This window comes from Gymnodraco acuticeps, unplaced genomic scaffold (assembly GCF_902827175.1).
Source record: "Gymnodraco acuticeps unplaced genomic scaffold, fGymAcu1.1, whole genome shotgun sequence".
NCBI classification, from domain to species: Eukaryota; Metazoa; Chordata; class Actinopteri; order Perciformes; family Bathydraconidae; genus Gymnodraco; species Gymnodraco acuticeps.
The window spans coordinates 8,125-35,735 of record NW_022992352.1 but is presented as its reverse complement, the minus strand read 5'-3'; the positions used below and the strand labels follow the sequence as shown (position 1 = coordinate 35,735).

General features: G+C 43.5%; 2 protein-coding genes across 5 annotated transcripts in view; both read left to right on the top strand.

The window, feature by feature from the left end:
* The window catches only part of LOC117542141 (NACHT, LRR and PYD domains-containing protein 4E-like), a 76,053-nt gene extending 64,145 nt beyond the window's left edge, over positions 1-11,908 (top strand). The window contains exons 2-12 of one of the 4 annotated variants that reach the window (XM_034209602.1): positions 1,065-1,169; positions 1,440-1,709; positions 3,062-3,166; positions 4,055-4,133; positions 4,287-4,515; positions 4,657-6,460; positions 6,543-6,716; positions 8,134-8,307; positions 8,465-8,638; positions 10,934-10,980; positions 11,107-11,908. In XM_034209602.1, the coding sequence (XP_034065493.1) occupies positions 1,102-1,169; positions 1,440-1,709; positions 3,062-3,166; positions 4,055-4,133; positions 4,287-4,515; positions 4,657-6,460; positions 6,543-6,716; positions 8,134-8,307; positions 8,465-8,638; positions 10,934-10,980; positions 11,107-11,633 (3,651 nt within the window). In that variant the 5' untranslated portion in view covers positions 1,065-1,101 and the 3' untranslated portion in view covers positions 11,634-11,908. Of the gene's footprint in view, positions 1-1,064; positions 1,170-1,439; positions 1,710-3,061; positions 3,167-4,054; positions 4,134-4,286; positions 4,516-4,656; positions 6,461-6,542; positions 6,717-7,456; positions 7,624-8,126; positions 8,308-8,464; positions 8,639-10,933; positions 10,981-11,106 lie in introns of all 4 variants that reach the window. The other 3 variants (XM_034209610.1, XM_034209609.1, XM_034209604.1) reach the window with 3 other exon arrangements.
* A 4,040-nt stretch (positions 11,909-15,948) lies between these two features.
* Positions 15,949-26,897, top strand: cdc5l (CDC5 cell division cycle 5-like (S. pombe); the record flags this gene model as incomplete). The annotated part of the gene is given in 5 exon segments (XM_034209611.1): positions 15,949-16,187; positions 17,331-17,434; positions 18,335-18,496; positions 20,120-20,247; positions 26,798-26,897. Coding segments are annotated over 5 exon segments (539 nt in total), but the record flags the coding sequence as incomplete, so codon positions are not given.
* Between the last annotated feature and the right edge of the window lie 714 nt (positions 26,898-27,611).

Genomic DNA, 27,611 nt, shown 5'->3' with positions numbered 1-27,611 from the left:
AAAAGTACTCATTCTGCACAACTTCATAATAATATTTGTCACATTATTGAATAATTATTATGAATGACTCGGTTCACTTTAATGTTACAGCTGGTAAAGGAGGAGCTTTTTCTTTTTAAAAGAAATGTTCGTGTCAGCATTTTGAATTAAGGGATGTTAAGTGTGTATTTTGGCAATTTTTCAGGACCCATGGCAAGGCAATTTTATTTATATAACAGATGTCAGCACGTGGCGATTCAAAGTGCTTTGCAGATTAAAAGCAAAAGACATTTAAGAACAAATACAGCATAAATACATTATTAAAAAGGCATTTAAAAACAGGCATAAAAAGCAAAGATAATGAAATTAAATAAATAAATAAACACAGCAGGTACAGAATACATGACTAAAAAAGGCATACTGTAGACCCATACTTTAACTCCTTGAGATATTATCCGAGCGACTTCAAATTTGGTCAGCACCTTCTTATGACCACACGTCAAAAGTGATTTAAAGCTTGTTATAAGTGATTTTAACTTGAGAGTAAAGTCACCAACCCAATTTCTTCTGATTGATCAGAGTCCCAGACTAAGACTTTTACAGATGAGTCATAGCGCCACCTACTGGCTAGAGGAAGTCAGCCTCATGTTACAAACATCATCAGATGTACATGAAGATTACGATGTGTGGTCTACACGTGAGAAAGAGCCACATACTGTTTGTTAAGCACTTCTTCTTTAGCGCCACATAGAGGACACCGGAGGTTGTGCAAGACAAAATGTCAGCTCCATGCAATACGTGATGTTCATCCTTGCTGTCATGGTGCTTCACTGCTGTGTGAACAGGGATCCTGGAAGTAACCTGATGTGCGAGTGGTCGATAATGCTTGCAGCTTTAATTATTATTTATTTCTGCTTTACATTCCAAAACACTAACTTTCCTGTGTTGACTGTTTGAACTGTGTTACTGTGTGAGAGCTCTCTGTGTGTGTCCTGATGAGATAATGTGTGATTCCCCAGCAGATGGTTGTGTGTGTGTGAAGGTGTGAGCTCTGTGTCCTGATGAGATAATGTGTGGTTCTCCAGCAGGTGGTTGTGTGTGTGTGAAGGTGTGAGCTCTGCTATGAATCCCTGTGAGGACACAGAACCCGCTCTGAGTGGGGACCCTGAACGCCTCACCAAAGCTCAGAGGTGAGATGAAGACCTCTGACTGTCCTCTTCTCCAGAGCTCAGCAGGCATTATTCACACTCAAAGCTCTGTGTGTGTGTGTGTGTGTGTGTGTGTGTGTGTGTGTGTGTGTGTGGTGTGTGTGTGTGTGTGTGTGTGTGTGTGTGTGTGTGTGTGTGTGTGTGTGTGTGTGTGTGTGTGTGTGTGTGTGTGTGTGTGTGTGTGTGTGTGTGTGTGTGTGTGTGTGTGTGTGTGTGTGTGTGTGTGTGTGTGTGTGTGTGTGTGTGTTGAAGCCCAGAGCAGCAGCATGGACCTGGACCTGGACCTGGACCTGGACCTGGACCTGGACCTGGACCTGGACCTGGACCTGGACCTGGACCTGGACCTGGACCTGGACCTGGACCTGGACCTGGACCTGGACCTGGACCTGGACCTGGACCTGGACCTGGACCTGGACCTGGACCTGGACCTGGACCTGGACCTGGACCCAGCTGTGTGTCCATGAAGAGTAACCAGTCTACCGGTGCACCAATCTATTTTAAAGGCCAACCTTCAGAGACAGAGTAAGTGGACGTCATGTGACTTCATTATATCAGCAGCAGTAGAAAACATGTTGTTACTGAAGAACAGAGACTTCTTGTTGAAGCTGAGGGAGGGTCTACCAAGGTGTGTTCAGCCTGAAGCCAGAGTTTAACGTGTCAGACAGGCTCGATAAAAGAAGCCTTCTATACCATAGCAGGTAGCATATTTAAAGCACTGTTTAAACAATAAATACAGTTCATTTTGTCCACAAACTAAAGTGATCTTTCATCATTAAGGTACAGTTTCAGACCTACATGCTGTAGAACGAGCAGGTATCACATTAGGAATACATGGGAGGCAATGAGAGCATTGGGTAGTCAAATAAATACATGACTTCATTCACCACAGTACCCTCTTGGATGTGCCGTCTTCTCTGTCTTTGTGGCTCATATATTGGTGTTCTACTGCAGATCAGTAAAATAGTGAATACTGAAAAAGAAAAAGGTGGCAGGAGATAACCAAACCTGCTGAGATCCAATCAGACAGCTCCGTACTCGAGGTCGGACAGGCTCACCAAATCAATATATTCTTAAGTATTCTGATGAAACAGGGTAAATATATCTGTCTCTGTTGTAACACTTACTGAGAAAATCACGCAGGTACTTTCTTATAAATATGTGGGTGTCCTGACAGACCCTTCTGTTCTAGAAAGACCACATCGAATATATCTGAAAAAGGACAAAACAAATAATAGAGACTAGAGAGTAGATACATTCTCGTTTTATTTTTTACATCTGTGATTTTACTACACGGTACAGGTGTTTGTCCACCGCTTTAAAAAGAGAATCTGCTCAAAGGTCGTAGGTCAACATTTGAGAGCCTCTCTGAATCAGCCTACCATCACAACCTTTAGAGGCGGGCCAACCACATTATCTCTGACCCAACCATGATTATGCAATGAGTGAAATCCCAGGTCAGATGAACATGGTGTCTTCAGTGACTGTGTTGTTGTGGTAAATATCTGTTTCTTGTCTTGATGTTTGTCCTCGTTGACGTTGCTAATGGAGCTGCTGTGATGCCAGAAGCATGTCAGACTTGATCTGATAATAAAGTATTATCATGTTGTTATATGATGCTCTGAGCTCTGATCTGACTGTATAAGTGTTAGTGTGATGGAGACTAGGAGAGGTTTTAAGTGTTTGAGGATCATTATGTGCGTACCTGTCTAAGGACTGCAGATAGCAATGATCTTAATCTGGCATAACTCATCCCTTCTTTGAGATTCATGTATTTATATGCATGGTCCCTGTTTATTAAACACATGATAATATGAATAGTATTTAAGACCATTGTGACGGTCCATATTCCTAACTGTTTCTTTCTCATGTTTCAGGAGGAGCCTGGAGGAACCTGAGCCCAGCTGTGTGTCCATGAAGAGTGACTGGTCTATGGACAAACCTATTCACTTCAAAGATGGACGACACTCTGTTGGTCAAAGGTGAGGATTGAAAGTTGATAACCCCTTCATGGTACCTGCTGCTCTGCTTTCAGGTTTCATTGACCCAGCTAAGAAAGTGTGGCTCTGTTGAATGTTCTTGGTGAGACACTTCTCTGGTTCCTTTATAATAAAAGCAGCTTTGAGCATTTATAAGGCGTATCAGGTTTTAAAGCTTTAAGCACCATAAACACCGTGACAAACTCCTCGTCTGTGTGAACCAACTTGGCAATAAACCTGTTTCTGAATCTGATGAAGGTTTCTTTAAATAAAGAAATAAAGGTCTTGTTTACCTTCAGTGTTTCTCATCTGAGTTATATTTATTTCCTTCTTAAGTAAAGCTGGAGTTCTGTAATCCTGCAGCTTGCGTCCAAAGGGAGGGAAACTCAACTGTGTGGACGTCTACTCCAGCTTATGATCAGCTCTGAGTGAATACAGACCTGTGTGTTTGCCATTGCTCCTCGTCAGTTGGAGGTCAATGTTTCCCTGTATTTGCAGCAGTGTTTGATTCTCATTTATAAAATGTGTAATTGCTGTGTAGTGCTTTGCTCTTCACCTGGTGCTCTATTGAACAATTAAACGGCTCATTGATCAAATTAAATTAAATGTAATTGTTAAACCTTAAAAAAAGATTACATTCACTGATTACTTTCATTTTGGTGCGTGGCACTTCTAAGTGTTTCGTGTTGCTGATAGTCAAGGATGAGTGATATCACTGCCCTTTAACCTTTGTACCAATTCATGTTTCTATAAAACTTTATTTTGAGGTTTTAGTTAAATCCAGTGATCTAACCTTTCTCCTGTTGCTCACACATGCACCTGATTCACATATTCAGCACCACTGAAGCATATCAGAGATAATGTGAGTTATCTCTTCATGATTCCTCACAGAGAGGATCAGCAGAGCTCAGAGGTTCTCAGAGGTCAGTCTGCCCAGCAGCATCAGACACAGCTGGACTCCACATTTATGGTCTGTACATGAACTACAGCTACTCTACATCTGTTCTGCTCACAGTCAACTCCATGATGCACTTTGTAGATCAGTGGATGGTCAGTCTGTCCAACATGGATCTGATGTTTGGTGACTTTAGTTTGATTGTGTTGTTCATGTATTCTGTTCCAGCTGCTGGAGGACAACATCATCACTTTTGTGAAGAACGAGCTGAAGAAGATCCAGAAGGCTCTGAGTTCAGATTACCCAGAATGCTTAGAGAGTCAGAGTGAGGATGAGGAGGTGTTGGACGGTGAGGATGAAGAGCAGAGGAGGAGCAGCAGAGAGGCATTTCTGAACATCTCTCTGCACTTCCTGAGGAGCATGAAGCAGGAGGAGCTGGCTGACCGTCTGCAGAGCAGTAAGAGGGTTTCTATAGAGATTTAACAAGCGGGATAAATGGTGACTAATGTCTCAAGAGAGGGAAAAAAAAATATTTGGCTTCTCATTCTTGAAGGATTCATTGTTACGGATTGATCTGCTTTGTTGTGTGTTCATTCAGGACTAATTACTGGAGTGTGTCAGCGTAAACTTAAGTCTAACCTGCAGAAGAGGTTCCAATGTGTGTTTGAGGGCATTGCTAAAGCAGGAAACCCAACCCTTCTGAACCAGATCTACACAGAGCTCTACATCACAGAGGGGGGGTCTGCAGAGGTCAATGATGAACATGAGGTCAGACAGATTGAAACAGCATCCAGGAAACCAGTCAGACCAGAAACAACCATCAGACAAGAAGACCTCTTTAAAGCCTCACCTGGAAGAGATGCACCAATCAGAGCAGTGCTGACAAAGGGCGTGGCTGGCATTGGGAAAACAGTCTTAACACAGAAGTTCACTCTGGACTGGGCTGAAGGCAAAGCCAACCAGGACATCCTGTTCACATTTCCATTCACCTTCAGAGAGCTGAACGTGGTGAGAGAGAACAAGTACAGCTTGGTGGAACTTGTTCATCACTTCTTCTCTGAAACCAGAGACGCAGGAATCTGCAGGTTCGATCAGTTCCCGGTTGTGTTCATCTTTGACGGTCTGGATGAGTGTCGACTTCCTCTGGACTTCCTCAACACTGAGATCCTGACTGATGTCACAGAGTCCACCTCAGTGGATGTGCTGCTGACAAACCTCATCAGGGGGAAGCTGCTTCCCTCTGCTCGCCTCTGGATAACCACACGACCTGCAGCAGCCAATCAGATCCCTCCTGAGTGTGTGGACATGGTGACAGAGGTCCGAGGGTTCACTGACCCACAGAAAGAGGAGTACTTCAGGAAGAGATTCAGAGATCAGGAGCAGGCCGGCACCATCATCTCCCACATCAAGACCTCACGAAGCCTCCACATCATGTGCCACATCCCAGTCTTCTGCTGGATCTCTGCTTCAGTTCTGGAGGATGTGTTGAAAACCAGAGAGGGAGGAGAGCTGCCCAAGACCCTGACTGAGATGTACATCCACTTCCTGGTGGTTCAGTCCAAAGTGAAGAACGTCAAGTATGATGGAGGAGCTGAGACAGATCCACACTGGAGTCCAGAGAGCAGGAAGATGATGGAGGCTCTGGGGAAACTGGCTTTTGAGCAGCTGCAGAAAGGCAACCTGATCTTCTATGAGTCCGACCTGACAGAGTGTGGCATCGCTATCAGAGCAGCCTCAGTGTACTCAGGAGTGTTCACACAGGTCTTTAGAGAGGAGAGAGGACTGTACCAGGACAAGGTGTTCTGCTTCGTCCATCTGAGCGTTCAGGAGTTTCTGGCTGCTCTTCATGTCCATCTGACCTTCATCACCTCTGGAGTCAACCTGCTGTCAGAAGAACCAACAACCTCCAGGCTGCCTAAAGCCTTCAGAGTCAAACCTAAACTCTCACATCTCTACCAGAGTGCTGTGGACCAGGCCTTACAGAGTCCAAACGGACACCTGGACTTGTTCCTCCGCTTCCTCCTGGGTCTTTCACTGCAGACCAATCAGAAACTCCTACGTGGTCTTCTGACAGAAACCGGAAGTAGCTCAGAGACCAACAAGGAAACAGTCCAGTACATCAAGAAGAAGATGGATGAGGATCTGTCTCCAGAGAGAAGCATCAACCTGTTCCACTGTCTGAATGAACTGAATGATCGTTCTCTAGTGGAGCAGATCCAACAGTCCCTGAGTTCAGGAAGTCTCTCCACAGATAATCTGTCTCCTGCTCAGTGGTCAGCTCTGGTCTTCATCTTACTGTCATCAGAAGAAGATCTGGACGTGTTTGACCTGAAGAAATACTCTGCTTCAGAGGAGGCTCTTCTGAGGCTGCTGCCAGTGGTCAAAGCCTCCAGGAAGACTCTGTAAGTACAGAAACATTCATATATCATGACTTAAATATTCTGTTCATTATTTTTAACATATTGCTTGTTTTCTCTTTATCAGACTGAGTGACTGTAAGCTGTCAAAGAGAAGCTGTGAAGCTCTGTCCTCAGTCCTCAGCTCCCAGTCCTCTAGTCTGAGAGAGCTGGACCTGAGTAACAACGACCTGCAGGATTCAGGAGTGAAGCTGCTGTCTGCTGGACTGGAGAGTCCACACTGTACTCTGGAGACTCTCAGGTCAGGATTCATCAAAATATGAAGCTACTTTCTAATATATATATATATATATTGTTATATATAATGTAGCCCAGAGAGGAAATAGGCAAGTACCAATGGGAGGGTTAAAGCTTCGATCCCCACTCCCTACAGTTAACATGTTGAAATATCCTTGGGCAAGATAATTCACCCCAAATTGCTCTTCTATACATGGTGTTGCAGTGTATCTTAGTCGCTTCAGTAAAAGCAAAAGCTAGAATAACATGTATGAATACTGGATGATCTGGATTTCAGATTGTATAAACCCCTTTTTGACCATAAAGTTCCAGGAACTAGAAAACCAGAGGAACTGAAGTGGGTGCATGAATCCATTTTGTGTGTTTTTGTTTGGATGAGATCTTTTCGTTTACAAACTCAAACTATTTTTTCACCCAGTTGTGTTGTTCCATTTTTAGACTCTGTGTAACATCATTTAGTATATGTTATATTAGTTCTATTTAGCCCAGAAAGATACATCATATGCACTCCTTATTCACTTGAGATTTTTGCAATTTATTTGTACAAAAAAAATCCAATTATTATGCAAAATGATCTCGATCAGTTCAAATAATTGCTTTCAGGGGATCACGTTATGAATACAACAGACCAAAGGTCACACTTTGTTTCTCCAATATGTGGTTTTATGATCATTATGTTTGATTATTTTAATAATGCAAAGGCTGAATGGAGAGGTTTTTATTTCTATGTGTATGTCTCCTCAGACTGAGTGTCTGTGAGCTGTCAGGGAGAAGCTGTGCAGCTCTGTCCTCAGTCCTCAGCTCCCAGTCCTCTAGTCTGAGAGAGCTGGACCTGAGTAACAACGACCTGCAGGATTCAGGAGTGAAGCTGCTGTCTGCTGGACTGGAGAGTCCACACTGTACTCTGGAGGACTCTCAGGTCAGATTAGTTATTTTTTCTTAAATTATTTTAAATGTATATCTTTCTCACTCAGTATTCTTCACCACTGCTCTCTCTCTCTCTCTCTCTCTCTCTCTCTCTCTCTCTCTCTCTCTCTCTCTCTCTCTCTCTCTCTCTCTCTCTCTCTCTCTCTCTCTCTCTCTCTCTCTCATTCTCTCATCCTGCTCGTTTACAAACTCCTTCTTTCTCTATCTCTTTTTAAATCAGTCAGGTAACCAAAAGCAAAGTCTTCTTTTATATTAAACATCAATAAAATACAGTTGATGTAAAACACTCATCCTGTTAATCAGACTTTGACTGGAAAAGCAATAATTAATGCCAGTGTGGAGAAGAGACGACAGTATATCATCACATTGGCCCCACAGATGTTAAGCAGTAAACTGTTACTCATTTGCAATAAGGAAAAATGTGCGATAAGGCAGTCATTAATGAAAACACCCTGAAGTAATTGTTTTAATGTTTTTCATTATTTTCTCCTCAGACTGAGTGTCTGTAAGCTGTCAGAGAGAAGCTGTGAAGCTCTGTCCTCAGTCCTCAGCTCCCAGTCCTCTAGTCTGAGAGATCTGGACCTGAGTAACAACGACCTGCAGGATTCAGGAGTGAAGCTGCTGTCTGCTGGACTGGAGAGTCCACACTGTACTCTGGAGACTCTCAGGTCAGGATTCATCAACATGTTAAACTTATAGCCAGTTAAATTGCGATGTACATTAATGATGGATGAACTCATAACCTTTTGTTGCATCTGCTTCAATAACATTTGTTATTGTTTTTTTTACTCTCTTGTTTGAACTCGTGTGTGTTCAGTCTGTCAGGCTGTCATGCTGTCTGGTCTCAGAGGAAGGCTGTGTTTCTCTGGCTTCAGCTCTGAGATCCAACCCCTCCCATCTGAGAGAGCTGGACCTGAGCTACAATCATCCAGGAGACTCAGGAGAGAAGCTGCTGTCTGCTGGACTGGAGGATCCTCTCTGGAGACTGGACACGCTCAGGTATTATAAACATATACAGTGGAGGAAATAAGTATTTGACCCCCTGCAGATATTTTCAGTATTTCCACACAATACATTAACAGTCTATCATGTTAATGGTAGGTTTATATAAACATTGAGAGTAAGAATATCAAAACAAAAATCCAGAAATTGACATTATATAAAAGATAAAAATGTATTTCCATTTAACTGTGGGAAATAAGTATTTGATCAACAAACAAGGATTCTGGCTCCCACTGACAAATAATTCATCTTCCTTTAAAAAAGTACTCCTGATATCAACTTGTTAGCTGTATAAAAGACACCTGTCCACAGAATCAATCAATCAGATTCCAACCTCTCCACCATGGGCAAGACTGAAGAGCTGTCTAAGGACCTCAGGGTGAGACTGTAGACCTGCACCAGGCTGGGATCGGCTACAAGACACCAGAAAGCAGCTTGGTGAGAAGGAGACAACTGTTGGTGCCATTATTCAGAAGAAGAATGTGTGTGTTTCTAATTGGAAGAAACACAAAATGAGCATCAATGGCCGTCGGTCTGGGCTTTGTACTGATATTCTGTACAAACTGTGAAGTCCACTGAGACAAATTAACATTTGTGATATTGGGCTATATAAATAAACATTGATTGATTGATTGATTGATCCACACAAGATCTCACCCCGTGGGGTTTTGATGATCATGAGAAAGGTGAGGGATCAGCCAAGAACTACACGGAGGAACTTGTTAATGATCTCAAGGCAGCTGGGACCACAGTCACCAAGACACCTATTGGTAACACACGACACCATAATGGATCAAATCCTGCAGCGGCTGAAGGCCCCCTGCTCAAGAAGAACAGGAAAGGCCCGTCTGAAATTTGACACAAAAAAAAATGGGTCTTCCAGCAGGACAAGGACCCTGAACATACGGCCAAGGCAACACAGGAGTGTCTAAAGAAGAAGCACATTGAGGTGAGGGAGGGTCCTAGCTAGTCTCCAGACCTTAATCCCATAGAAAATCTGTGGAGGGAGCTGAAGCTTCCAGAGGCCGAGCATCAGCCTCAACACCTGCAGCATTTGGAGAGGATCTTCAGAGAGGAGTGGACCAACATCCTTCCTGAGATGTTCACAGACCTGGAGACCAACAAGAAGCATCTGACCTCTGTGTGACCTCTGTGTTACCTCTGTGTGACCTCTGTGTGGCCTCTGTGTGACCTCTGTGTGACCTCTGTGTGACCTCTGTGTGTCCTCTGTGTGTCCTCTGTGTGTCCTCTGTGTGACCTCTGTGTGTCCTCTGTGTGACCTCTGTGTGACCTCTGTGTGTCCAACAAGGGTTTCTCCACCAAGTCCTAACACATGTTCTGCAAGGGGATCAAATACTTATGTCACTCAGTTTAATGCAAATACACTTCTATCTTTTATATAATGTACATTTCTGGATGTTCTTATTGATATTCTTTCTCTCACTGTTTGTATAAACCTACCATTAAAATGACAGACTGGTCATTTCTTGGTGGGTAAACGTAGAAAGTCTGCAGGGAATCAAACACGTCTCTCCTCCACTGTGTGTATGCCAAGACAAAAACATTGAAGGGAACTGAAGACAGTGGATAAGACTCAGGCAGCAGCTCTGTGTTTGCAGAGAAGACACCACAACAAGAAATACATCTTTATCATTTTAGATTCTGATCTCGATTTCAATGCTCATTTTAATTTGCTGACCAAAACTGCTTTTATCATTTTGGCTTTAGAGTCAAAATCCATCCACCAACCTAAACACAGCAGAGATCACCCACTCCTGATGGACCCGATCTGCACTGGCTCCTGTATCTGAATAGATTCTGAAGTGCTTCTTCTATTTCTAAAGCACTAAATGGCCCCTCCCTCTTTGAGAAACAACGAGGAACTATCAGATGTCCTGTGAATTCATCATGATAATAATAAAGTATGTGTAAAGCAGCTTTCACTGCTCAAAGCAAACCCAAAGTGCGTTGCATGAAAGGTGCTTTTAAATAAAGTGCATGTATTTCCCTCTTCAGGTTCCAGGTAGAGAAACACTCATTGACTGCTGCTAGCAGATGCTGAGGGAACACTAACTGAACACTGATCAACTCTGACATCTTATTCTCTGATCAATAATCATTGAAGTTAAAGAGCTTTATTTATCGGCTAATAAGATGTTTGACTGATCTAAAATGATACCGTGAACATGTAGGTTCATCTGTGGAGAATAACAAAGCTCTGAGTGTGAGAGTGATGTAATGTCCATGTCTCCATGCTGCTCTAACCCCCCCCCCCCCCCCCCATTCTTTCAGGATGGAGCCTGCTGGAGTCCGATGGCTGAGACCCGGTCCGAGGAAGTGTGAGTGTGGTTTGATTTGATTCATGAAAACAAAGCAGCCACCATCTTGAAATGTAACCTTCATCATCAAAGTGTCAATAAATGAACAGCTGATAGATTAATAACTGCTGCTGTTCCTCTCCTCAGATTCCTGTGAACTCTCACTCGACACAAACACAGCTCACAGGAACCTCAAACTGTCTGAGGACAACAGGACGGTGACACGTGTGAGAGAGGGGCAGCCATATCCTGATCATCCAGAGAGGCTTGATGTCTGGCCTCAGCTGATGTGCAGAGAAGCTCTGACTGGTCGCTGTTACTGGGAGGTCGAGTGGAGCGGAGGGGTTCATATATCAGTGACTTACAGAGGAATCAGGAGGAGAGGAGAGAGGTTTGGAGGGAATGATCAGTCCTGGAGTCTGAACTGCTCTGATCGTGGTTACTCTGTCTGTCACAATAACAATAGAACAATCACCTCCTCCTCCTCCTCCTCCTCCTCCTTCTCCTTTGGTAGAGTAGCAGTGTATCTGGATCATCCTGCTGGCTCTCTCTCCTTCTACAGAGTCTCCTCTGACAGACTGATCCACCTCCACACCATCAGAACCACATTCACTGAACCTCTCTATGCTGGGTTTACAGTTTGGTCTGGATCAGCGTCTCTGGTTCCTCTGTAGGAGGAAGAGTCTCCTCCTGTTCCAGAGACTTCCTCCCTGCTGCCCAGAGAGTTCAGTCTGTTCAGGATCACAGCTGATAAATAATTGTAACCGTGTTGTACTTATTATGTGTTTTCACTTATTGTGATTCTTTATTATTATTAATGTCTTCCTTCTTTGTTATATTTGAATATACAGTCTACTCTTTTCACTTTATCTGCACTTTACTTCTTTTGATGTAATAATGTAGATTTCCACTTTTTGGGACGAATAAAGGAATTCTGATTCTGAAAATATGCTTTTGCTTCAGATTCAATATCTTCACTGTGATTCAGGAAAGTGCTACAAACATCACTTCACACACAAATACAGATAGAAATCAAACAATCCAATGTATACTATAGGACAGTAAACCAAAAACATTGTTTAAAACAGGAGAGATTACAAAATATCCATCCATCCATCCATCTTCTCCCGCTTATCCGTGGTCGGGTCGCGGGGGTAGCAGTTCCAGCAGAGAGCCCCAAACTTTCTTTTCCCTGGCGACATCAACCAGCTCTGACTGGGGGATCCCAAGGCGCTCCCAGGCCAGCGAAGAGATATAATCCCTCCACCTGGTCCTAGGTCTACCCCTTGGTCTCTTCCCAGCTGGACGTGCCTGGAACACCTCCCTAGGGAGGCGCCCAGGTGGCATCCTAACTAGGTGCCCGAACCACCTCAACTGGCTCCTTTCGACGCGAAGGAGGAGCGGCTCAACTCCGAGTCCCTCCCTGATGACCGAACTTCTCACCTTATCCCTAAGGGAGACACCAGCCACCCTGCGGAGAAAACCCATCTCGGCCGCTTGTATCCGCGATCTCGTTCTTTCGGTCATGACCCATCCTTCATGACCATAGGTGAGGGTAGGAACGAAAATGGCCCGGAAGACCGAGAGCTTTGCCTTCTGGCTCAGCTCCCTTTTCGTCACAACGGTGCGGTAAAGCGACTGCAGTACCGCTCCCGCTGCTCCGATTCTCCGGCCCATCTCACGCTCCATTGTTCCCTCACTCGAGAACAAGACCCCGAGATACTTGAACTCCTTCACTTGGGGTAAGGACTCATTCCCTACCTGGAGTGGACAGTCCATCGGTTTCCTGCTGACACGTGTCATTTTGTATGCATTCATGCATACAAAATATGCATGAATAAATAAATGTTAAGGTAAAATAAGATGAATGAACAGCCTCAGATCCAGTGCCTGGATACGGGTCCAGGTTCCTGGATACGGGTCCAGGTTCCTGCTGTGCGGACTGAGGCTGAGACAAGGAGTCTTTTTCATTCTGGTCCTTGGTCTTGGAATGACCTTCAATCACGCCTCAAACTGACCGCACTTGTCTCAATAGCATGTTTTAGATTGAAGTTGTCTGAAGTCCTTACCACCAGCTGCTCTTGCAGTAATAAGTCGTGCACCTTTCTTACTGTCCTAATGTGCTCAATGTAGGGACTGCTTTTCCTCTTTTGTTTTCTTAGTTATGTTCTCTGTATTTTATATGTCTGTGTTCTGTGTCACGTTGCTGCCTTCTTGGCCAGGTCAGCTTTGCAAATGAGATTATCTCAATGCTTTTATCTGGTTAAATAAAGGTTAACTAAAAAATAAAAATACGTTACATTAATTTGTTATTGGTTTTGTTCACATACTTATTTGATTATTAAAATGTAAACAAATCTTTGTTATGGGTGTTTAAAGTTGTACCCCAGCCTAGATCTACTGTCTAGTAATTGGGCGCTCAAAGTGCACCAGCTTGAAGCATTTTACTTTAAAATGTTAATGTTACAACATTTCTTTCCGGGGGGTATGTGACATCCACCCCCCAATTAAAACATGTTCATACAATACTAAATACATTTGAAGCCTTTTTATACAAGCTGTCCACCATGTCAATACGTTTCTCTTTTTGTAGTGTATTGGTCTTTTGTAGAGGTTTTTCATTGCCAGCTAAAATCTTGCCTAGGGCAGCAAACTGGTCAGAACCGGCCCTGAAGTGTTAGAAGATGTGCGAAGAGATTTTGGTAAAACTTTAGGACAGGGAAGTTATTTATTATTTTAGTTTTACATGTTTCGGTGTTGCACTTTGTAGACTGTCCCTGCAGAGAGAAGTCGCGCAGCTTAATTATTATTATAACTGACATCGTGATCATGTGACAGATGAGCAGCAGCAGAGCTCATAACATGTCCTATAAAGTAGACATTCTGTATAGATCTTAAACTCTGTTGGCAGTAAAATAATAAACTTCTAATATATACAAGGCCGGATTAGTACCTCCAGGGGCCCCTGGGCACTGAGCGCTCATGCCCCCCCCCCCCCCCCCAACCCCCGTACCAACAAGTAACACCACGCCTACCCAATTCTACCAACATGACCAATATTTAGAATTGTCAGTCAATCTGGCATGTCAAATCGCACACCTATTTGTCAAAAGCAGGGACGCAGCCACATAGTTCAACCAAAGTAGGTCTAGCCTTTTGCCCTCTGTAGTGGAAATTTCTATTATATCCTTATATGTTCAAAGTAAATGCTTCTCATTTGGTTAGATGTGCTGTTTGCCTCTATCTACTCTACTTCAAGGCCACAGCTGCTATTATGTTGAGACTCACACATAGTCACACGAGAACTTGCCTTTCCTGAGATCTACAGCTCAAGGACATGTGTCTAATAACAATGTGACCGTGTGAAGACAGATTTCCTACCTTCTCACCATTTCTGCTATATAAGCCTTGCTACTATATTGAACTGCGCACACTCGCGCAGACTATTCTATACTCTGTGAGACCTGTGTCTATATTTTATTGTATCTAATGTTTATCTGAAGCTTCAAATAAAATCACCAGAAAGACAACTCTGTCTGATTCACCATTTATTTGAAATTGATCACTCTGACTTGTACTCTCCAGTGTGTTGCGACTTTGGATTTACATAACAATTGGCGCTGCGAGCAGGGTCTCTGCAAGTTCGATTGGGAACACCTACGGACGCTGGTGGTCACTCCAGGATCCTCGGATTCTCCTCTACCTCGACAGAAACCGTACGGGATGAGAGGACCAGCGCCGGGGGTGGAACCGATTGACTTCACGAGATGTGTGATGGAAGATAATGTGTGTGTGTGTGTGTGTGTGTGTGTGTGTGTGTGTGTGTGTGTGTGTGTGTGTGTGTGTGTGTGTGTGTGTGTGTGTGTGTGTGTGTGTGTGTGTGTGTGTGTGTGTGAGTGAGTGAGAGAGAGAGAGAATGTGTGTGTGTGAGAGACAGTGGACCTTACCTTTTAGAAGTATTTCTTCCTTGCCTTTCTCTTTGAAAAGTCTGTGATTAGTTCACCAAAATCCAAGGCTAGAGGCTAACATTGCTCGCTATCTCAACAACATCCTCCATGACTGCCGCCACTGTTCCTTGTGGTTGCTGGCCTATTTCGTCACTTTTTGCTTTTTTGAAAAAGCTATTTATTGTTGGGAAATGTTTTAATGCAGCCACCACTCTCTCTTCTTTGTCTTTCTTTTCGCAGCCCCGCTGGGCGTATGGCTGCTACCGGCACCATCCTTTTTTCAGCTCACGTGACAAAATGTGACATGAGTGAGGGTGGGGCTGTGATTCAGCTATACACCGCCGCCGCGTTGTAATAAAGTTGAGCGCATACATCGTGAGACACAGAGACAGTTTAGAAAATATATTAATTTGACCCTATAGAAAAGCTGTGTTATTTACGGTGAAGAGTGAGTGTCATTTAAAACAATGTATGATGAGTGAGGTTGTGCCCGAAAAAGAAACACAAGTTGTGTCACTGAGGGCCCTCTTTGCACAAGGGGCCCCTGGGCACTTGCCCAGGTTGCCCATATGGTTAATCCGGCCTTGAATATATACTGAAGACGGTTGGGGTTTAAGGAAGGCAGTCAAGCTTGGCTGTGATTGGTTGTTCGTCGTCACATGACAAGCGGCCCCGTTCAAAAAGTTAAATGTGGTTTAGATGAAGAAACTGTAAAACGTGTCCTATGTCATTAAATATTAAAGACACACAGAGAAACACACCAAAGAGACAATGTGGGGTGGGTCTGCTTAATCTCAGGAACCTGTTAGTGTTGAGGAGGATGAATATAAAGCCTGATTTGAGTGTCGTAATGTTTCCACAGGGTCGCTACAGTATTTAAGAAAACTGAATTGATGAAGAGGATGTCCTTTTTATTGTTCTACTCTTTATAATACCTCTAGAATGTGAACTACGTATATTTCTGATCCACTCCGGAACAGAAGGGTGGCGGCAATGCACCGTGAAGCTGGATGCTAACCGCTGTAAAACCCAAAGAAGACGAAGAAGAAGTCTTCGGACCGTTGATTCTGCGACACCAGTTTCCGGTGTGGTGCAGCTCGTTGCTCCCTCGCATTGGATGTAGTTTGATTTAAACTACAAAAAAAAAACATTGTGCAGCTCCACTTTCCTCCATAACTGACTGAGAATCAGTTATAACACTTTCACCGAAGGAGGAGAGACAACCAGGCCGCCAAGATGCCGAGAATCATGATTAAAGGAGGCGTGTGGCGCAACACGGAGGTTTGTGTTTACATGAAGCTAACATGATGCTAACAATGCTAACAACTCTTAGTAAACCAATGGGAATGAGTTAGCCCGATGCTAACTGCTGCGTTAGCACGTCGCTAACAACTCATAGTAAACCAATGTGACTGAATTAGCATGAAGCTAACTGCTCACTCAACGGGAAATTAGCCCGCGTAGCTAAATATAAAGAGATATAGATATATAAATCAGATGTGGCAGAAGTACTCAGATCTTGTACTTGAGTAAAAGTAGAAGTACTCAGGTCTTGTACTTGAGTAAAAGTAGAAGTACTCAGGTCTTGTACTTGAGTAAAAGTAGAAGTACTCAGGTCTTGTTCTTGAGTAAAAGTAGAAGTACTCAGATCTTGTACTTGAGTAAAAGTAGAAATACTCAGATCTTGTACTTTAGTAGAAGTACCAGAGTGTAGGAATACTGTAGTCGTTGTTTGATTGGTCCATTTCAGAATAATATATATGATATGTTTTATAATGATTGATCATGAAAGTGTTCTCAAAGCTGGTGAAGGTGCAGCTAGTTTGAAGTACTTTGTATTCTGCAGGGTAGCTGGAGGATTTACTCCAGGTGGAACTAAAGTCTGATTCAACACTTGATTATATTTCACATCATTCATCCAGATCTGTGAAGTAACTAAAGGTATTAAATACATGTAGTGGAGGAGAAGTACACAGTAGCATAACATGGAAATACTCGAAGTAAAGTACAAGTACCTAACAATTGTACTTAAGTACAATACTTGAGTAAATGTACTTGGTTACTTTACACCTCGGTAAAGATGTTAGTACGGACGTATGTAGAACTGAGTTTAAAGATGATATTGATGAGATATTTAAAGGCAGAGTATTATATTCAGAGGGAGCTTTAAACATCAAGGCTGTGTTTGGTGAATAAAGTACAACTACTTCTAAATGGGTTATATTTAAACATATTATTTAAAGGTGAAACGATGTAGGAGTCCAGGTAAAGAGTGTTAGACTTTGTGTCCTGAACTCTTCTTGTGTTTGCTGTTAGTTGTTAATCACCTTTCAGTCGGATTGAAGGGATTAACAGAACCAGGACCGTGGCCAGGTTCCAGGTTCCAGCTTTCATTTCTGTCTCTGCGTTTTCCTTTCCTCCCAGGATGAGATCCTCAAGGCGGCCGTGATGAAATATGGGAAAAACCAGTGGTCTCGAATCGCCTCCCTGCTGCATCGCAAGTCTGCCAAACAGTGTAAAGCTCGATGGTGAGTCTTCCTGTTACTAACACATGTGATGGTGTCTCGTCCCAGCTCGTCCCTGGGTAAGGGAAGTGCTGGGGAACACTGAGTGTCCTCCTCCAACATGAGAGTAACATGATGACAAAGGTATCAACTGCAGCTGTGAACAGGATGTGTGATGACCTAGAAGAGCATCAGGACTCTTTGAGGCAGATGATAGCTCTGTGATTAACATGATGATTCAGCCTCTATGGAGAGAGACATCAAGCATGCTCATTTCTGACGTGGAGCTAATCTGAAGTAAACATTGAATACTGCTTTCTATTCCTCCATCTTGTGACTGTGTAACTCCCTCTCTTGATATCAGCATGTGAAGGACACTGCTCAGGAGCTAGTCTCTGTATGTGATGACTCATTCTGGAGAGGATCACAGACACATGGATCCTGAGATGAAGATCAACATTTTTACGTATTCAGAAAAAGTCAGAATTTTCCAAAAAAAATCTGAATTTTGAGAAAGAGTTAGAATTGAGTTTCTGTTTTCTCTGCTGTTCTGAAGTGTTGGTGAGGTTTCATATATGTTCGGTCACATTTGCGTTCAAAGTGGAAAAATCAAAATAACAATCCTATCGATATCAATAATGAATTTGCGCGTGTTGTGTGTTTCTGTGCTTTCCCTTTGTTTTGGTGTGTTATTTTTACAACAGGGTCTTCGCCGACCTCTGGTCTCAGACCCTACAAATAATAATCCTCTCGATATCAATAATGTAGCGAGCATAGCGACATGAGCTCCCTACTGTCATGACTTCGGCCCCCTTTTCCTTCGCCCGTGGTTTTCCCTGTGTTTTGCCGCTCCACGAAACACATCCTTTGTCCCAGTGTGATCTCCTGTTCACATGCCTCTGTGTTCTCTGTGTCTGCCTGCAGGTACGAGTGGTTGGATCCCAGCATCAAGAAGACAGAATGGTCCCGAGAAGAGGAGGAGAAGCTGCTGCATCTGGCCAAGCTGATGCCCACCCAGTGGAGGACCATCGCTCCCATCATCGGACGCACCGCCGCCCAGTGCCTGGAGCACTACGAATACCTGCTGTAAGACCTCATGTTCTGCTCAGCATTCATACTGCATAGGTTTCAAGTTTATAATTATACTGTGAGATCAAAGCTGTGCATCTGTCAGGGGGTCCGCGGGGTCTTAAAAAGTATTAAAAGTTGAATCAATTTAGCAAAAATTAAGGCTATTAAACGGCATTTTCCAAGGTGTTACATTTTGTAGCTTGTTTTCAATAAGTATATAAATGGTCCAGAGAGGTTGTATTCTACAGTCTGCCTGAATGTAGTCATGGCGTAGGTGTGTAGTGATTCTGTGTAGTTTATTGATGGCATCCCGTTGGGTGTGACGTCATCTGAACAGGACATCGCACGCTCACTGCTTGATAGCGTGAAGGTCCGTTTATGCCGGTTGCTAAGCAACATCGTTATGGGGAAATGCAAGTCTGCGTCCAAATGGTTGGAAGATGAAGGAGGAAGGACAATCAATACTGTATACAGTCAATGTGAGGTAAAGGGTGTCGCCAAGGTAACCGGTTAGAACTCCAAGTGGAGATGAGGTCTTAAAATGTATGGAAAGGGTCTTACAAGTTATTAAATTGGACAGGATTCCTGCATAGACCCTGAAATGCACACTTACTAGACCCTCCAGAAAAACGCGATTCTGCGATTGCAGAATTTACCGCAAAATGGCACAGATTTTTAAAAGGCCGCATATTTATCAAAAGGCCGAATAATCCCCGCATTTTTCCACAAAGTTGAGGGGAAAAAAGTTAACTCGTCTTGACGTGAAGTGATGATGATGATGATGATGCGACGTCATCAGCTCGCGCATCACAGAAGGCAAACAACACCATAGAGTGAACGTGTGGAGCTCACACGAGAGAGAAAACACCAAGATGAACAAATCTAATCCATCTCATTTACCCACGAACATTTCTGCTAAAGGCAAAGCAGTTCCCCGAAACTATTCTGCACCCCGTGCAACTGTGTGTTGGAGCATAAGAGAACATCGACGGTGACGACCCACTTTGATTCATTCAAACATTCGTACACGCTTTCTGCTGCTCCGGACAAGAACGCCAAACAACTTACGTTCACCGAGGCATCGACCTCCAAAACCCTTTGAGGGCTACAAGACACGAGATGAGCAGCCTACAAGATTGAAGCTGGTCAGATAACGAACATGAAATGAAATGAAAACAGAATGAGGCGGAGAAGTGTGTGTGTGTGTGTGTGTGCGTGAGAGAGAGAGAGTGTGATTAAAATAGCCCAATTTCTTTTACAATAAATAAACATTGAATGTGTTTAATTGTATAGTAAAGGGGTTTAACGTTAGTGGCAGGTTGAGAGAGAATAAATAAATAAGAATGAATAAACAAAATTGTAAATACATTTTTCCGCATATTTCACGGCATTAAACCACATAAACCACATTAAACCACATAAACCACATAAACCCCGCATGTTTGATCACATAATCAAGGATTTTTGCCCGCGTTTTTCTGGAGGGTCTAACTTACAGTCTAAACAATTTAAATGTACAAAACTGTATACATGTAGTGTGTTTCTAACTGTGTTCATAAAGGGTTTTAGGAACCAAAGGTTATCACACTATCTGAAGCTCTTTAATTAAGTGTGTTATATATATGTGTGTGTGTTCAGAGACAAGGCAGCACAAAAGGATAATGAGGAGGAAGTGGGAGACGACCCCAGGAAGTTAAAACCAGGAGAGATCGATCCGAACCCTGAAACTAAACCTGCCCGACCCGACCCGGTGGACATGGACGAAGGTATCTTCTTCATGTCTCTTCTACATCAACATGTGTCCCCTCTTCTTCATGTCTCTTCTACATCAACATGTGTCCCCTCTTCTTCATGTCTCTTCTACATCAACATGTGTCCCCTCTTCTTCATGTCTCTTCTACATCAACATGTGTCCCCTCTTCTTCATGTCTCTTCTACATCAACATGTGTCCCCTCTTCTTCATGTCTCTTCTACATCAACATGTGTCCCCTCTTCTTCATGTCTCTTCTACATCAACATTGTCCTCTCTTCTTCATGTCTCTTCTTCATCAACATGTGTCCCCTCTTCTTCATGTCTCTTCTACATCAACATGTGTCCTCTCTTCTTCATGTCTCTTCTAAATCAACATGTGTCCCCTCTTCTTCATGTCTCTTCTACATCAACATGTGTCCCCTCTTCTTCATGTCTCTTCTACATCAACATGTGTCCCCTCTTCTTCATGTCTCTTCTACATCAACATGTGTCCCCTCTTCTTTCATGTCTCTTCTACATCAACATGTGTCCCCTCTTCTTCATGTCTCTTCTACATCAACATGTGTCCCCTCTTCTTCATGTCTCTTCGACATCAACATGTGTCCCCTCTTCTTCATGTCTCTTCTACATCAACATGTGTCCCCTCTTCTTCATGTCTCTTCTACATCAACATGTGTCCCCTCTTCTTCATGTCTCTTCTACATCAACATGTGTCCCCTCTTCTTCATGTATCTTCTACATCAACATGTGTCCCCTCTTCTTCATGTCTCTTCTACATCAACATGTGTCCCCTCTTCTTCATGTCTCTTCTACATCAACATGTGTCCCCTCTTCTTCATGTCTCTTCTTCATCAACATGTGTCCCCCTCTTCTCCATGTCTCTTCTACATCAACATGTGTCCCCTCTTCCTCATGTCTCTTCTACATCAACATGTGTCCCCTCTTCTTCATGTCTCTTCTACATCAACATGTGTCCCCTCTTCTTCATGTCTCTTCTACATCAACATGTGTCCCCTCTTCTTCATGTCTCTTCTACATCAACATGTGTCCCCTCTTCTTCATGTCTCTTCTACATCAACATGTGTCCCCTCTTCTTCATGTCTCTTCTACATCAACATGTGTCCCCTCTTCTTATGTCTCTTCTCATCAACACGTGTCCCCTCTTCTTTATGTCTCCTACATCAACGTGTGTCCCCTCTTCTTCATGTCTCTTCTACATCAACATGTGGCCCCTTCTTCTTCATGTCTCTTCTACATCCAAACATGTGTCCCCTCTTCTTCATGTCTCTTTCTACATCAAACATGTGTCCCCTCTTCTTCATGTCTCTTCTTCACATCAACATGTGTCCCCTCTTCTTCATGTCTCTTCTACATCACATGTGTCCCTCTCTTCTTCATGTCTCTTACATCAACATGTGTCCCTCTCTTCTTCATGTCTCTTCTACTCAACAGTTGTCCCCTCTTCTGCATGTCTCTATCCTACATCACAGGGTGTCCCCCTCTTCTTCATGTCTCTTCTACATCAACATGTGTCCCCTCTTCTTCATGTCTCTTCTCTACATAACATGTGTACCCTCTGCTCCATGTCTCTTCTACATCAACATGTGTCCCCTCTTCTTCATGTCTCTTCTTCATCAACATGTGTCCCCTCTTCTTCATGTCTCTTCTACATCAACAATGTGTCCCTCTCTTCTTCATGTCCTCTTCTACATCAACATGTGTCCCCCTCTTCTTCATGTCTCTTCTACATCAACATGTGTCCCCTCTTCTTCATGTCTCTTCTACATCAACATGTGTCCTCTCTTCTTCATGTCTCTTCTACATCAACATGTGTCCCCTCTTCTTCATGTCTCTTCTACATCAACGTGTGTCCCCTCTTCTTCATGTCTCTTCTACATCAACGTGTGTCCCCTCTTCTTCATGTCTCTTCTACATCAACATGTGTCCCCTCTTCTTCATGTCTCTTCTTACATCAACATGTGTCCCCTCTTCTTCATGTCTCTTCTACATCAACATGTGTCCCCTCTTTTCATGTCTCTTCTTACATCAACATGTGTCCCCTCTTCTTCATGTCTCTTCTACATCATAAATGGTGTCCCCCTCTTCTTTCATGTCCTCTTTCACATCAACATGTGTCCCCGTCTTCTTCATGTCTCTTCTACATCAACATGTGGTCCCCCTCTTCTTCATGTCTCTTCTTACAATCACATGTGTCCCCCTCTTCTTCATGTTCTCTTCTACATCAACATGTGGCCCTCTCCTTCTTCATGTCTCTTCTAAATCAAACATGTGTCCCTCTCTTCTTCATGTCTCTTCTACATCAACATGTGTCCCCTCTTCTTCATGTCTCTTCTACATCAACATGTGTCCCCCTCTTCTTCATGTCTCTATGTCCTCTTCTACCATCAACATGTGTCCCCTCCTCTTCATGCTATTCTACACAACATGTGTCCCCTCTCTTCATGTCTCTCACAACATGTGTCCCCTCTCTTCATGTCTCTTCTTCTACATAACATGTGTCCCCGTCTTCTTCATGTCCTTCTTCTACATCAAACATGTTGTCCCCTCTTCTTCACGTCTCTATTACATCAATGTGTCCTCCTCTTCCGATCTTCTTCTTCATCAACATGTGTCCCCTCTTCTTCATGTCTCTTCTACATCAACATGTGTCCCCTCTTCTTCATGTCTCTTCTACATCAACATGTGTCCCCTCTTCTTCATGTCTCTTCTACATCAACATGTGTCCCCTCTTCTTCATGTCTCTCTACATCAACATGTGTCCCCTCTTCTTCATGTCTCTTCTCTACATCAACATGTGTCCCCTCTTTCTTCATGTCTCTTCTACATCAACATGTGTCCCCTCTTCTTCATGGTCTCTTCTACATCAACATGTGTCCCCTCTTCTTCATGTCTCTTCTACATCAACATGTGTCCCCTCTTCTTCATGTCTCTTCTACATCAACATGTGTCCCCTCTTCTTCATGTCTCTTTCTACATCAACATGTGTCCCCTCTTCTTCATGTCTCTTCTACATCAACATGTGTCCCCTCTTTCTTCATGTCTCTTCTACATCAACATGTGTCCCCTCTTCTTCATGTCTCTTCTTCATCAACATGTGTCCCCTCTTCTCCATGTCTCTTCTACATCAACATGTGTCCCCTCTTCTTCATGTCTCTTCTACATCAACATGTGTCCCCTCTTCTTCATGTCTCTTCTACATCAACATGTGTCCCCTCTTCTTCATGTCTCTTCTACATCAACATGTGTCCCTCTTCTTCATGTCTCTTCTACATCAACATGTGTCCCCTCTTCTTCATGTCTCTTCTACATCAACACGTGTCCCCTCTTCTTTATGTCTCCTCTACATCAACGTGTGTCCCCTCTTCTTCATGTCTCTTCTACATCAACATGTGTTCCCTCTTCTCCATGTTTCTTCTTCATCAACATGTGTCCCCTCTTCTTCATGTCTCTTCTACATCAACATGTGTCCCCTCTTCTCCATGTCTCTTCTACATCAACATGTGTCCCCTCTTCTTCATGTCTCTTCTTCATCAACATGTGTCCCCTCTTCTTCATGTCTCTTCTACATCAACATGTGTCCCCTCTTCTTCATGTCTCTTCTACATCAACATGTGTCCCCTCTTCTTCAGGTCTCTTCTTCATCAACATGTGTCCCCTCTTCTTCATGTCTCTTCTACATCAACATGTGTCCCCTCTTCTTCATGTCTCTTCTACATCAACATGTGTCCCCTCTTCTTCATGTCTCTTCTACATCAACATGTGTCCCCTCTTCTTCATGTCTCTTCTACATCAACATGTGTCCCCTCTTCTTCATGTCTCTTCTACATCAACATGTGTCCCCTCTTCTTCATGTCTCTTCTACATCAACATGTGTCCCCTCTTCTTCATGTCTCTTCTACATCAACATGTGTCCCCTCTTCTTCATGTCTCTTCTACATCAACATGTGTCCCCTCTTCTTCATGTCTCTTCTTCATCAACATGTGTCCTCTCTTCTTCATGTCTCTTCTACATCAACATGTGTCCCCTCTTCTTCATGTCTCTCCTACATCAACATGTGTCCCCTCTTCTTCATGTCTCTCCTACATCAACATGTGTCCCCTCTTCTTCATGTCTCTTCTACATCAACATGTGTCCCCTCTTCTTCATGTCTCTTCTTCATCAACATGTGTCCCCTCTTCTTCATGTCTCTTCTACATCAACATGTGTCCCCTCTTCTTCATGTCTCTTCTACATCACATGTGTCCCCCTTCTTCATGTCTCTTCTACATCAACATGTGTCCCCTCTTCTTCATGTCTCTTCTACATCAACATGTGTCCCCTCTTCTTCATGTCTCTTCTACATCAACATGTGTCCCCTCTTCTTCATGTCTCTTCTACATCAACATGTGTCCCCTCTTCTTCATGTCTCTTCTACATCAACATGTGTCCCCTCTTCTCCATGTCTCTTCTACATCAACATGTGTCCCCTCTTCTTCATGTCTCTTCTACATCAACATGTGTCCCCTCTTCTTCATGTCTCTTCTACATCAACATGTGTCCCCTCTTCTTCATGTCTCTTCTACATCAAATGTGTCCCCTCTTCTTCATGTCTCTTCTACATCAAACATGTGTCCCTCTTCTTCATGTCTCTTCTACATCAACATGTGTCCCCTCTTCTTCATGTTCTTCTACATCAACATGTGTCCCCTCTTCTTCATGTCTCTTCTACATCAACATGGTCCCCCCTCTCTTCTTCATGTCTCTTCTACATCAAACATGTGTCCCCTCTTCTCCATGTCTCTCTACATGCAACATGTGTCCCTCTTCTCATGTCTCTTCTACACTCAACATGTGTCCCCTCTTCTTCATGTCTCTTCTACATCAACATTGTGTCCCCTCTTCTTCATGTCTCTTCTTCATCAACATGTGTCCCCTCTTCTTCATGTCTTTCTACATCAACATGTGTCCCCTCTTCTTCATGTCTCTTCTACATCAACATGTGTCCCCTTCTCTTCATGTCTCTTCTACATCAACATGTGTCCCCTCTTCTTCATGTCTCTTCTACATCAACATGTGTCCCCTCTTCTTCATGTCTCTTCTACATCAACATGTGTCCCCTCTTCTCCTGTCTCTTCTACATCAACATGTGTCCCCTCTTCTTCATGTCTCTTCTACATCAACATGTGTCCCCTCTTCTTCATGTCTCTTCTACATCAACATGTGTCCCCTCTTCTTCATGTCTCTTTACATCAACATGTGTCCCCTCTTCTTCATGTCTCTTCTACATCAACATGTGTCCCCTCTTCTTCATGTTCCTTCTACATCAACATGTGTCCCCTCTTCTTCATGTCTCTTCTACATCAACATGTGTCCCCTCTTCTTCATGTCTCTTCTACATCAACATGTGTCCCCTCTTCTTCATGTCTCTTCTACATCAACATGTGTCCCCTCTTCTCCATGTCTCTTCTACATCAACATGTGTCCCCTCTTCTTCATGTCTCTTCTACATCAACATGTGTCCCCTCTGTGGAAAGAGACTCTGAAAGTTTCAGGAACAAAGATTCTCTCTCTTTTTGATCCATTTCTATAAAAACCTGTCTGAAAATGAGCTGATCAGATTTTGGCCACTTTATGATGTCATCACGATGTTTTGTCTTGTGTAACCATTAGCCAATCAGCAACCAAGGTAACCCCCCCCCCTTATCACCTGAATCTCCTCCTAGAGCTCCATTGAGTTCTTTGTAACCAAATGTCTCTCATACCTCATTCACACCAACGCAACTCCGCTTCAAGCTCCGGAGCTTTTCAGGTTCAGAACCGGTTCTTCGGTTTAGCTCCGGCTCTTTTCACACCGCCCAGAGTCCGACTGGTGCTGCGTCATTGCGTCATCGTTTGCGTCATGACGTAACCGTTTGCGTGCCTGCTTCATAAAGCCAAACCACACGGAAACCCCTCACAGCTGACACCGACAACAACAACAATGGCCGATTGTGCTCCAGCTTCCTCTGAACCTCTTCGGAAGACCAGATCCCCAGCAGGCAGCTGGTCTCTTCAGTGGACCACTGCTGCTTGTTAAGTTTCTCCATCGTTGTGAACAAGCTGGATACAACGCGGGCTTGTTGTTGTTGTTCAGGAGTTGATCCCTCCCCCTCCCCCTCCCCCGCCTCGACGTAAGCGTGACGTCTGCGGTGCTTTTGCTCTGGCCGGACAATTTTTTGGTGCTTGAAATGAACCGGATTCCGGAGCTAAGAGGCTGCTCCGCTGCGGTGTGAAGAGGAAAACCCGGTGCTTTTCAAGCTCCAGCTCCGAACCGGCCCCGAAACACCGTTGGTGTGAATGAGGTATCAGAGGGGCGTGGGCAGGGGCTCCTTATTTTCATCTAAAGTAACAGACAGAGAATCAGCACTTTGGAAACAGGGCTGAAACAGAGGGGATTATGGGTAATGCTACAATGATCTGTTTGGTGTTTCAGCCAATCAGAGACAGGCTCTGGATATATCTGAGACCTGATGAAAAACAGTATCATAGGGGACCTTTAATGATATGTTTGTTTCCGTGCAGATGAGCTGGAGATGCTGTCGGAGGCCAGAGCTCGACTGGCCAACACTCAGGGCAAGAAAGCCAAGAGGAAGGCCAGAGAGAAGCAGCTGGAGGAGGCCAGGTCAGAGACCACTGCATCACAACGTCTTTGGATTTAGGGATATAGGAGTTACTAGACAAGTGCAGTGTCACAGATACACAGAATGAACACAAATAACAAAATATACATGGAGACAAAAACAGTGTGTGCGTTTGAGAGACAAAAAGAGAGTAAAATATGACTCAATTATAATGATATGAGTAACAATATAATAGTCATGTATCCTAGGGGGGGGGGGGCATGTAAATAGTAGCAGGACCTTAACGGAGTAGAAAGGGGTGGTACATCTATCAATGTATGGGATCATAACTTCTTAATAATCGTAATTATTAGGGATGGGAATCATTTAATCGAACATTAATTATTGAGGGTGCCTAAGTTGATTACATTATCAAATTGATTAATTAAATGTATTCAACAGCGCCATTTTAAATAGCTTGAGAAAAATATCAAAGTAAACATGGTTTGGTTTCTATATCTATTTGAGCATTTATTTAAAATTAAACTTTTTTTATAGGATATGTAAATTCGGTTAACCTTTTTTTGGGGGGTCGAATATAAATCTGCGTTGAAGTTCCCGTCTCTAGTAATGATATCATTCTTCTCTCTGCTCACCGCGGGGTGCAAACCTGAGGAAACTCATTCCTAGTCTTGTAATGTTATCGTACAAAGCCATGTCTTTTGAATACATGTGTGGACGGTGTTTGACATTTTACAAATCACACAAATTATTTT